The sequence below is a fragment of the Vulpes lagopus genome, chromosome 12, assembly GCF_018345385.1.
Source record: "Vulpes lagopus strain Blue_001 chromosome 12, ASM1834538v1, whole genome shotgun sequence".
NCBI classification, from domain to species: Eukaryota; Metazoa; Chordata; class Mammalia; order Carnivora; family Canidae; genus Vulpes; species Vulpes lagopus.
This window is the reverse complement of record NC_054835.1, coordinates 53,405,420-53,417,851: the sequence shown is the minus strand read 5'-3', so window position 1 is coordinate 53,417,851 and position 12,432 is coordinate 53,405,420. Positions and strand designations below refer to the sequence as shown.

At 52.9% G+C, this 12,432-nt stretch overlaps 1 protein-coding gene across 2 annotated transcripts in view; it reads left to right on the top strand.

Moving 5' to 3' along the window:
• SDK2 (sidekick cell adhesion molecule 2) overlaps positions 1-12,432 on the top strand; it is a 259,234-nt gene that overhangs the window by 196,966 nt on the left and 49,836 nt on the right. For both annotated transcript variants that reach the window (XM_041725835.1, XM_041725834.1), the window contains exons 19-24: positions 7,071-7,266; positions 7,473-7,571; positions 7,965-8,156; positions 9,377-9,498; positions 10,213-10,322; positions 10,432-10,582. In XM_041725835.1, coding sequence (XP_041581769.1) covers positions 7,071-7,266; positions 7,473-7,571; positions 7,965-8,156; positions 9,377-9,498; positions 10,213-10,322; positions 10,432-10,582 — 870 coding nt within the window. The remainder of the gene's footprint in view (positions 1-7,070; positions 7,267-7,472; positions 7,572-7,964; positions 8,157-9,376; positions 9,499-10,212; positions 10,323-10,431; positions 10,583-12,432) is intronic.

Below are 12,432 nucleotides of genomic sequence, written 5' to 3'. Positions count from 1 at the left end.
GTGGGGGGGTGCATTTGAGGGGGGTGCCCTGGGGAAGCAGGCCTTGAAGGAGAAACACTACAGGCTCTGGTTTTGAGCCCAGGGATCTGGTGACCTCATGGTGACCGCGGCCACTTCCAGAAGGCTCCCGGGCTCCCTCTGTTCCGTGTTTGCGCGCACGGGACACGCAAGATGATTTCTAGGACCGGCGGCCTTAGCCCTTATTCCTGCAAGGAGGTGGGTGGCTGGGGTGGAAAGGGACTGAGATTAAATCACAGAGAGCATTTTCTGCTGGCGTTGCAAATAACGGAGGGATGGGCTCGAGCCGGGGACAGCCCTGCCACGGCCCGCTCGCTCCCAGGCAGGCAGGGTGCCAGGGCCGAGCAGGGCTGTCCTGGGGCAGGGTGCTGCAGCTGAACACCGACTGGCTGGCTGGCTGGAAAAGCCTCCTAATTGGGACTCTAGGGGGAGGCAGAGGAGGGAAGGGGAGGCTCGCACAGCGCTGAGAAGCAGAGGAGCTGAGCTGGGAACAATTAGCTTCCTGCTGCCAGTTCTAAGTTTTCTTGCACAAATTGGGGGTGGGGAGGATGGGGCCGGGCTGCAAACTTCTAAGGCAGATGGCTCCTGCCAGACCTACTGGCCAGGACAATTAGGGCAGTGACCAGGACAGAGGCTGCAGGAGCCCACCTGATGATGTCTGGGTCTGCTTGGTGTCCAGCACCCGTGGCTGCTCCCTAAACATCAGTGGGGACGGCCCACCCAGACATTCTGAGCGCAGGGGGTGCACTTTCACACTGGCAGGGCGCTCTCTGCAAGCCTGGCAGGATGCTAAGGCTTGCCTCGCCCTCGTCTCTCAGAAGACTTCTTTCAGAAGTCTTTCGTCCTCACCCCATTTTACAGAGGAGGAAACTGAGGCACGAGAGGCAAGTAACGTATTCAAAGCCAGACAACTGCAAAGCTCAGATTCAAACTCCAGGGCCTGCACCTGTTCTTGCATTGAAAAGAAAATATGGGGGCACCTGGGTGGCTCCGTCGGTTAAGCGTCTGCCTTCAGCTCTGGTCATGATCTCAGGGTCCTGGGATGGAGCCCCACATAGGGCTCCCTGCTCAGCAAGGAGTCTGTTTCTCCCTGTCCTCTGTCCCTCACCCTGCTCATGTGCTCGCTCTCTCTCTCTCTTTCCTTTTCTCAAATAAGTAAATAAAAATCTTTAAAAAGAAAGTATGTCGGGGCACCTGGGTGGCTCAGTAAGTTAAAATCTGGCTCTTGATTTCAGCTCAGGTCATGATCTCAGGGTCTTGGGATCCAGCCTGAGTTAGGGCTCCCCATTCAGCAGAGAGTCTTAAAGGATTCTCTCTCCCTCTCCTTCTGCCTCTCCCCCTGCTCACACACACACACACACACACACACACACACACACACACACTCTCTCTTTCTCTAAATAAATAGGTAGATAGATAAAAGAAAGAAAGAAAATGTGCCCTATGATTTAACTGTAAAATAATAACCACACTTTGATTTTTTTTTTCCCGCTTAAGTACAAATGGATTCAAGCAGGGATTTTGTTTCTTGCTTCCTTGGCGTGCAGCATCACAGGGACAAAGCAGCAGTACCTGTCCCTTGCATTCCTCCAATGAGAATAGACTCCCCATCCTCTTTGAATTGTTACAAATTTCCAAACCTCTACCAAAGTAGAGGGAAAACGATAATGACTTTAGAAAACCCTGACGTATCCCAGCTTCAGCAATTACCAGCTCGTGGCCAAACGTGTTCCATCTATTCCCTGACCCCCGGCCTCTGCCCTGGAATATTGTTAAGCAAGTCCCAGGCCGTCATGTCGTTTCATCCATAAATATTTCTGCCGAGAAATATTACAAAGGCCTCTGTTTGAAACACAACCGCAGTGCCCACATTGTCATCAGCGTGCCTAAAAATATCAGCAGTCCCCTTGATGTCATCAGATACGCAGTCAGCACTCACGTTTCTTTTACTAGTTGCTTAAATGAGGTCCGCATGCCTGCAATTTATTGGTTTTTTTTTTTTTAGGTCTCAGCTGATCTCTAGATTCTCTCTCTCTCTTTCTAGTAATTTATTTAGTAAAGAAACTTACTCATTTATTTGCCCTATAGAATTTTCCACAGCCTGGATTTTGCTGATTGCCTCTCTGTGGGGTCATTTAACACATTCCTCAGAACGCTGTATTCACAGTAAATTGGAACTCAGAACCAGAGGCTTGGTGCCTGGGTGGCTCAGTGGTTGAGCATCTGCCTTCGGCCCAGGGTGTGATCCTGCGATCCCAGGATCCAGCCCCACATCAGGCTCCCTGCATGGAGCCTGCTTCTCCCTCTGCCTCTGTCTCTGCCTCTCTCTCTGGGTGTCTCATGAATAAATACATAAAATCTTTAACAACAACAACAAAAAAAGAGAACTAGAGGCTTGATCAGATTCAGGTTTGATGATTTCATGGTTTTGCCCAAATATTATTTCCTAGATGGTGTAGTGCATTTACATCAGAAGGGCTAACGTCTGGCTCTCTCTCTCTTACAATCGTGTGGTGACCATTGACCACCCTGGGTGATCTATTATTTCAATAGCATTGCAAAATGAGAACAGTCAAATATTATAATTTCTCCTTGATGTATGAGCTGAAACATTTTCCAATAAAAGAATTTTCCCCTTACCAACTTTTTGGCTGCCTGAAGGTTCAGCTCGTCTAGGAAAAAGCATGGTCAGAGCTCAGTCCTTTTCCATCACTTGCCAATTTTCAGGGTAACAAATGTCATTCCTTGGCATCTCCTAAAAGTGACAGGAGTTTGGATGGAGGTGGGGGGGAGCATCTTTTTTATTTTGTTCTCTTGTGGTATTATGTACTCGTGGATTTTTTTTTTGTGCTCGTGGATTTTTTTTTGTGCTCGTGGATTTTTTTTTGTACTCGTGGCTTTTTAACACATCTGATATGTTTCAACCCACGGCTGTTATTATTCGTGTTGATGCCAGATTGATCCAGCCTTGACCTCTTAGGTTGGTGAGTCCTTTTGACCGGGCCCCAGCAGCCTGATAGCTTCCTTGTGACCAGACAGGATGGTCCAGGCTGTCTCCGGTTCCTGTACCATCCCTGGGATCAGCTGTGCCTTCAGGGAATCTTGTTCCTTTCAGGCAGAAATGATAATTAGGTACCACAATCTGGGCGCCAGGGGTGTTCCTTGTGCTTGCACTGAATGCCATTTCTAGGCTCTGTTAATGGACAGCTCGGAAATGCTGCTCCTTCCCCTCTTCCTTCCTTCCTTCCTCCTCCTCCTCCTCTTCCTCCTTCTCCTCCTCCTCTTCCTCTTCAGATAAGACACATACTGATACTCCCAACTCAATTTCAGGGTTATAAGCTCTTTAATAATGCTATTGGTCTTTTGTCTCCCTGTGCTCCATACTGAATCCATTTCCTGTACCAACCACCATAATTCCCTGCCTACTTTATCCCCAAAAAAAACACCCACAACAGTTTCAGAAGGGTCATACCGCCACAGGGACTACCAAAGACCAGGTCAGATTATTTACGGTGCTTTCTGTGTCCTGCTAGGGATGGACTTCTCATGGCTGTGCTACAGAGTCTCTTGAAATAGTTTGTGTAATTTTGCTACAGCTCAATACACCATTAGGTTCATTTGTTCAATTTTGGTTTCTATTTTGAGGGATTGATTTTTTTTTATTTAATTTTGTTCTATAATTATGCATCATATTTACATGGTTCCAAAGTTAAATATACAAAGCAAATTCAGAGAAAATCAGCCTGAATTCTGGTCCATTCCGCACTCCCCCACCCCGCCAATGACATCTCCACCCCCACTGTAGGTATGATTTCTTTTGGTTGTTTGGTTTGGTTTTTCCTTTCATTTCTTTAACATCAACAAATGCAAATATATATATATATGACCCTGACTAACAAGAGCAAGCATGTGGACGGCAAAGAGAAACCCTGCACTCACCTGCACTCACTCATTTATATATATATATAAATGTGTGTCCTCCCCTTCTTAGATAAATGACAGCACACTCTACACACTTTCTTCATCTTGCTCCTTTCTTTACATTATATCTTGGGGATCACTCCACAGGAATAAAGAGATTCCTGGCTCCCTTTCTGACATCTCTATTGGACTCCATTATGTGGCTCTCCCATAGTTTGGTCAACCAGCTGCCCAGTGATGACATTTGGGTTGTTCCCAGTCTTTTACTATAATAAACATTTCTGCAGTGAGTAGCTCTGTGCATATATCTTTTCATATTTTTCACATTTAACTTTGGAATAGATTCATAGAAAGGAGTTGCTGGATCAAAGGAGAAATGTATATATATAATTTTCCTACTGCTGCCAAATCCCTCTATTATTTTTTTAATTTTTTAATTTAATTTTTTAAACAGGAAACGTATTTACACGATTCAAAACCCAGTGAAAGTGAAAAGATAAACGTGTAGCAGAAATCCCCCACCCCACTGCAGTTCGTCATCTGGTTCTGTTCCATCCACCCAACCCTGAAACTCTCCCGGCTCTTGGTAACCACTGTTGCTAATTTCCTGCGTATCCTTCCAGAAGGTTTCGTGTGAATCCATTCACATGCAAAGAGATAGAAAGAGAGAGAGAGGGAAAGACAAAAGGAGAAGAAAGGAGAGAATTTCCTCTACTTTTTTTGTTAACTCCAGCACCTATCAGACCATAGGAACCACCCTTACCCTCTCATCCCCAGAAACAAGAGGCACATCACTTCTCCCAGCAACCAGCAAAGCAGCTATCACTGTTCCCTATAATAGTCTGAGGCTCAGAGAGGTCGATTGACTTTCCGAGGGTCACCCAGGAAGTAGCAGAGCAGGGTTCTGTTTTCCTTTCTCTCCTCTGCTTTCCACAGCAGAGTTGCCAGTCCCAGGAACCTAGATCTGGTGCTGCTCCCCAAGCACAATAACTCCCACACCCCCAACCATGCTCAGGGCAGCCCAGTCTGCTTACACCGAGACCAAGGACCTGATCCAGTAAATCAGCACGGACCCTGCCTAACAAGAGCAAGCATGTGGACTGCAAAGAGAAACCCTGACGCTCACCTAGCCGCTGTGTGTACCTCGGAAGGCAGAGGCCTTCATGCAGGGTCTGAGCCAGTGGGTCAGGGGAGGGGGACCCAGAGATCCCAAGCCAGCCCCTGGCAGGCCCATGGGCACCAACCAGGCCTCAACCTTTGTGGTTGTCATTTCCCTTCCTGCAGGAGGACAGGGCAGTGATGCCCATCCAGTCCTCATTGTGATGATGCAATGGGACTGGCTGGCGATAGTTCTACTCCAGTGCCAGAGTATGAGCTCATCGGACGGTAACCCTGCAGTGCATTCACTTGAGCAAAGTGAGCCCTGCTCCTTTCAGGGAACAGAAGGTACGGAAGGCAAGTCTGTCGTCTTCCTGGCCTGAGGAAGAAACCTCTTAACGCTAACCCTCATCCTCTTCACACGCAGCTAGAGAATGACAAGTGGCTCACATCCCAGAGTAAATATTCTGAAGCCGCCTTGGACTTCGGCTCTAGAGCCATGAGATGATGAAGTCCTTATTCAGAAAACCACACGGCCACCACCCTGTGCACTGCTGGGTCATTTTTGAAGACAACTCCCGGTGATGTTGTCTTAAGGCACCTGTAAAGATAGTCTTTGTCCTTTATTTCTAAAATAATGGTAGTGATAATAATTAGCCTAAACCCAATAAAATAATATTTACCCAGATTTTGCACTTGCTGGGGAACACACCACACAATTAATTCTACCGGCGTAATTAATTCAAATTTACATTAATTAAATTAAATTAAAACATTAAACTTGTTTCTTAATCTACTCCAAAGAAGTTCGGCAATTTAATTGCTCTGAAACAAGATAACCAAAATAAGGAGGATATTTAACATACTTATTAAATGCCACTTAGTATTTCTGATTAGTATTTTTAGGGTCTAATTAGTGTCTAATTAACTTGCTATAGGCTATCTTTTCACAATACCAATTAAATTTCCAAACATCCTCTATAAACACGCGGCCACGAAAAGGAGAAGATGAAGCATTGTTACAGGGGCGAGTTAATCAGGAGACATCAGCGCGGTATTGTTTTATATCTATAAATACCCGTGGTTATTAAAACTCATCAAGTGTTGCTTTTCACCATTAATTGCTAGTTAATCAACTTCAAATAAACGAGGAACTCTCTGAGACCAGCTGTCATTGTTGGAGACAGATGAAGGGCCCAGAAAACAGGAGTGTGAGGTGACATCAAGAGGCAAGAAGGAAGGCGAGGCAGGAAGTGCCTGCGTCACAGGTGGGGGGTGCAGAGGGGAAGGCAGATGGGAAAGCCACGCTGCCAGACGGGCTTTTCCTGCTGACACCCCACCACCAGGTCCTGTCTCAGACCGAAAGCCCAGCTTGGGACAAGCTGAAAGGACGAGCTGACGTGGCAGCTGTGTGCGGGGACTCCTGGGGAGACCCTGCCCAGCCCAGGAGGAGAAAGCTGTAGGCGCCCCGGTGTTGGAGTCGGAGCCTCTCGGCTCCCCACTAAGCTGTGTGGTATCGTGGGAGTCGCTGAGCCCCGCTGAGCCCGCGTCCTCATCCGTAACACGCAGGGCAGGCTCCTCGCTCAGAGGGACTCCCCAGCACCACCAGCAGCAGCACCCCCCCTGGTTCTGTTCGATGCTCGGCTGGCGTCGCCTTGCATTTCTTAAAAATCTTTAAACGAGGGAACCCTCTGTTTTCCTTTTGCACTGAATCTGCAAATTATGTAGTCGAGTTTGGTGTAAAAAAAAAAAAAAAAAAACCACCCTGGTGAGAGATCACTCGTGGAGAGCACTCAGCCCCGTGCCTTGCTCTAAGTTGCTCGGCGGCCGAACAGCACACCGAAGTGAACTCCCAGAAGGATGGGTGCCCGTGGCTTGTGGGTGTCTATGCGGCCTTCCCTTTCCTGGGAGGAGGGAGCCCGGGGAGCTGGGCTCCTAGACTCTCTCTGTCCGTTGGCCCAGACTGTGGGAGAGAGCTCGGCCTCTTCTGGAACATTCTTGCTGCCCTGCCTGAATTGCTGGCCTCTCCCCAGCTGATTGCCTGGGAGCCGGAGCAGGAAGAGGAGGTGACCATGGTGACTGCCCGGCCCAACTTTCAAGACAGCATCCACGTGGGCTTCGTGTCTGGCCTGAAGAAGTTTACCGAGTACTTCACCTCCGTGCTGTGCTTCACTACTCCTGGAGACGGGCCTCGGAGCACCCCCCAGCTGGTGCGCACCCATGAGGATGGTAGGCACCCCCCAGCCTCTGCTGTCCCTGCCCCCCCCACCCACACACCCACACACCCAAAAGCCAGGCTGAGCGCTCTGGGTACAGGGCGATCCCCGCCTTGTCCCCCACCCTGGGGTGACCCTGGAGCACCGCGGGTTGTCTTGCAGACAGTGGCCTCTCTCTGGCTCTAATGTGCTTGGCGGGGGGGCCTTTTCGGGGTACAGTGCCTGGTCCCGTGGGACACCTGAGCTTCAGTGAAATCCTGGACACCTCCCTGAAGGTCAGCTGGCAAGAGCCAGGAGAGAAGAATGGCATCCTCACAGGTAGGCGGTACTGCACCAGGGGGTGAGACAGGTGCATCGAGTCCATCCCTCCGACTGGCGTTCATCCGAAACCTCCCGGCCGACCGCGCTTTCTCAGAAAGTACACGGAGGGGGTCCTCAGTCCCTCTGCTCTGTAGCACGTCCCGGGTCATCCGGCGGAGGCCCCCAGCAGCTGCCGTGATGACTCGCTCCCTCCCACCATCCCCACCCAACAGGGGCATCCCACCCAAGTTCCACCTGGGGCCCCAGGCGAGCTTCCCAGCTCCCACAGCGACCTTGCACCCAACACCCACCTAACTGCCGGACTAGTGAAGGAGGGAGAAGCAGAGCAGAAGGGCCAGAGCCAGCGTTGGTCACAGCCCAGCTCACGCCACAACTGGGGGCTCTCCCCAGGGTACCGGATCTCCTGGGAGGAGTATAACCGAACCAACACCCGCGTCACCCACTACCTACCCAACGTGACCCTGGAGTACCGCGTCACGGGCCTCACCGCGCTGACCACCTACACCATCGAGGTGGCCGCCATGACCGCCAAGGGCCAGGGCCAGGTGTCCGCGTCCACCATCTCCTCCGGGGTGCCTCCAGGTGGGTGCCCACTCTCAGGGCAGGACTGCTGGCCTCTCATGGTCCTCATGACCAGGAGGCTTCTCTTTTTCTCAGGAATCCCGTGGTTCTCTTCCCCCAGAGCTCGCTCTCTCCCGTGCCTTGGGGTCCATGGTCCCTTGGGCTTCCCCCAGAGCAGGCCTGCGTCTCATGATCCCAAGTCTCTGGATGGAGGCTCGCTGGGCTCACTGCTGCTTCCTCCCATTGGCTGTCAGAAAAGCATGGTCCCCCAGGACCCCCCACCCCTGTCTCACCCGCCCCCATCCCACATCAGGGTCTGCATCAAGCAGTGGTATCTCTGATTCAAGGGAAGAATTCTCACTGTCGCCCAGGAAGTCCTAATGGGATTCCAACCAGTGGACGTGTTGGCTGGGAAAGGGGTAGAGTAAGGTGGGAATAATCTTAAACCTGGTATAAAGAACCAGCTGAGATCTACTCTCAGCCCTGCTTCTGCCAAGCTCTGTGACCTCAAGCAAGTCCAAGTGTCCCCTCTGTGCCTCAGTTTCCCCATCTGTATCTATGGGAGGTGGACTAGATAACCACATGGTCCTGGCTGGGTCTGTGGGTGTATGCTTATCGGACCCAGCCAGGATTCTCGACCTGCCCCTTGCCCTCCCTGCTCCGAGATGGCTGAGATACTCGAGCCCAGTCAACCCCAACTGATGATAACACTAACAAATATTTATGCCTGGAGCTAAGTGCGCCATATATATCAATTCACTTAGTCCCCACAACAACCCTGAGGTAAATAATATTATCATCGCCATTTGACGGAGGAGGACACTGTGGCACAGAAAGGTTAGGTGACTTGCCCAAAGACACACAGCATGGAGCAGTAGAGTAGGATTCCAACTAAAGACAGTCCAGCTTCCGGAATCTGTACTCTCTGTTCATCCTGAATCCCAAGGTTCCTGGTCAATAAAATAGGGGCTGCCTCCTACCCCCACCCGTCCTTCTAATCTTCAGCCATGATTGGGTTTGGGAGGGCTGAAAGGGGGTGTGTGTGAATGGAGCAGGAGACTCTTTGGGGAAGCCCTTGCCTGTCCTGGCCCCAGTCAGCCTCCCCCTGGCCCTGGGAGGCCCTCCCAGCCCCCAGCCCTACCTCAGGGGGGTAGAGCACACACAGCCCCTCACCCGGAGTCCTAGTCCATGCAGAAGGGACCTTCTCGTCAGCTGACCTCCTTTCCCACGCTGTTTTCCAGAACTCCCAGGGGCCCCCACCAACCTGGGCATTTCCAACATCGGCCCCCGCTCCGTGACCTTGCAGTTCAGGCCAGGCTACGATGGGAAAACATCCATCTCGCGCTGGCTGGTGGAGGCCCAGGTAACACCTGCTGCCGGGGAGCCCTGCAGCCCACGCAGCCTGCTCCCTGGCCCCGGGCATGCCCGTGCTCCTGAGAGCAAACCATACGTGTCCCCGCGTATTTTCATATGCAGCTGTCGGATGGCCAGATGTTCCCAGTAGGCCTGCCCTCCACCTCACCGCCGTCCACACACACCTGCACACACACAGCAGTCCCCTTGGGTCGGGTGAGGGCTGGCTGGCCTGGAGAAATACACGGCTGCTGCCTCTAGCCCTGTAAGTGGTGGGTCTCGGCTTGGGCTCCCCGCCGGGAGCCTTCATAAGTGCCAACGCCTGGGCCACACCCCCAGAAATTCCAATTCTGATTTAGCTGGGGTTTTAGAAGCCTGCCAGGGTGTTCAGCAGAATCCCCCAGGGAGTTTGTTAAACACCCAGATCCCCGGGTACCACCCCCAGGGCTTCTGATGGGCTAGGTCTAGGGCAGGGCCCTGGGCTGGGTTTCTAGAAAGCGTTGCACCAGATTCTGATGCAAGACGGCTCGGGGTTGTGCTTGAAGTCACGGGTAAGGGCCTGGAAAGACAACTCAGGCACTTAAGTTACAAATTCCCTGGACCCTCCAGGCCCTAGGATTGAATTAAGACCTTCCACGGGCTGGGCTTTACCTCCTGGAACCTGGGGCACAGGACATCTCAGCCCCACAGGCTGGGCAGGTCTAAGGGTGTCTCCCTTTTGCAGGTAGGCGTGGTTGGGGAGGGAGAGGAGTGGCTGCTGGTTCACCAGCTCACCAACGAGCCCGATGCCCGCTCCATGGAGGTGCCCGAGCTCAACCCCTTCACCTACTACAGGTAACAGGGCAGGATGCCAGGGCAGGGGTGGGGGCTCCCCAGACTGGGACGGGCTTCGGTCCTGGGGTCCTGCCCTCATCATCTTGCTTGCTCCCTTCCCCCACCCCAGCTTCCGAATGCGCCAGGTGAACATCGTGGGCACTAGCCCACCCAGCCAGCCTTCTAGAAAGATCCAGACGCTCCAGGCACCCCCTGACATGGCCCCGGCCAATGTGACCCTGCGCACGGCCAGCGAGACCAGCCTGTGGCTCCGCTGGATGGTGAGGCTCCCAGGAGGGCCGGTGGGTGTGGGATGGCTCCTTGGTCCTTGTCACCCTGCCAAGGTCATTTCCTCCAAGGGGTCACGTTGAAGAGGGGGAGGTTCACCAGAATACCCGCAGCTCCCTTCCCTTAACACCTCGCTCTTTTAAGGTGCCTGATAATCAATCTGAGCCAAATGAACAAATGCCTTCTGTGAGAAGCAGCTAGAAAACACTGTTTAGTGAGCATTGCCAGGTGCCCGGCATTTGACATGTTTTCTTCCATTTAATCCACCCGGTCATCCTGCAAAGGACACATTATGGCCCCAATTTACAGCTAAGGAAACTGAGGATCAGAGAGGTTAGGACCTCACAGCTGTGGCCACACAGCTCCCAAGTGAGTGGTGGGCCTGGGGTTCAGGTGTAAGTTGTCTCCTGCACCAAGTCAGAGAGTGAGGGGTTGCTTCTGAGGTTGAGGGGCAGGTGCAAGAGACCAGCCCCCACAGGTCAGAGCTGCATGTTGAGGACCATTACCCCAGGTGACCCCGCACAAGGCAATAATACGAACATCCTGAGGGCTTTGTCCTGCCAGGCACGGTTCTGAGCGCTTTATTCAAAGTCAGGCCCAGAACCCTCTCCACGGGCTTGTGACATCAGAGTGATCCTGGCCCCTACTCTCCAGATGGGGAAACTGAGGCAGTGAGCAGTCAAATCACTGACCCAAGTCCCACCCACTGGCCCCCGCCAACATCCTCCCACCTCCTCTAGTTAATAGCAAGGCTCGGTTTCCCAGCCCAGGGAGCCCGGCCCCCCAGAATCCACAGCCTTAAGCACCGAACACACCACCACCACCCCACCTTCCGGGGATCGGGAGAGAACCTTTCTCCCCGACACCATTCCCCCAGGACAGTGTTTTCCCGACTGCTGCCCCACAAAGCAGTGATCCCAGAGGCGCGAGGGGCACACAGGAATTCTGAGACAAACGAATGTGGGGAACAGGCCCACGCAGCCTGGCTCCTCTCCTGTGAGAGCACTGGGGAGAGCCTGCCTGAGCCCGCTCCACCGGCCAGTCTGGCCTCCTGACTCTGTTTTGTCTCCACCTGAGACCTCTTACCACTTGCACAAAACACAAGTTTGCAGAACACCATGCCGTGGGATCCACCAGAAAGCCACTACTCCTTTTCACTCAGGTGGATGCTGCTAGAAGGAGCTCATGGCACCATCAGCCCCGAACAAAGGGTAGTTAGTCATTATGATTCCCCTCCCAGGTTGTCGGCGGACCCTCGAGCCACGGGCAGGCTCTCCTGGGCATGGGCAGCCCCACTACTGCTCGCTCGGCCCCTTCCCTCCTAGGCCCTGCCCCACTCCGGGCCGGCTCCCTGCCTTCCCCCTCCAGCTCACTTGAAGGTTTCCAAACACTAAAAGACTAGAGGCTGATGCCCAGGGGGCCTGGAGAAGGAATAAAAAGGCAATTGGTGCACCGCACAGGGCCCCAGGCACCTCCTCCAGTCACGGCTAATGGTACACGGCCCGTTACCTTTCCCTCGCAGGTAAGGAAGCGTGAGCTCCAGGCCCATCGATTGCTGCCTTAATGGTCTCTGGTCGGCTTCGCTAAGTGTCAGTAGGAGCCGGGGCTGGCAGGAGGCAGGGAGCATGCAGGGAGCGAGGCAGAGGCCCAGGAACGTGGGGAGCCCCTGGGGAAGCAGAATGGCAGGGAGGTGAGGGCCAGGGACGCCCCAGCTCCACCTCTGCCGCCTTCAGAGAGAATCTGAAGGCTGGTGCTCAGCTGGCAGGTGCCCCCGACATGCACACACCCCCGCTGCCTGTCAGCACTGCCCAGGTTCATCCGAAGGACCTTGAGCCAGCAGCCA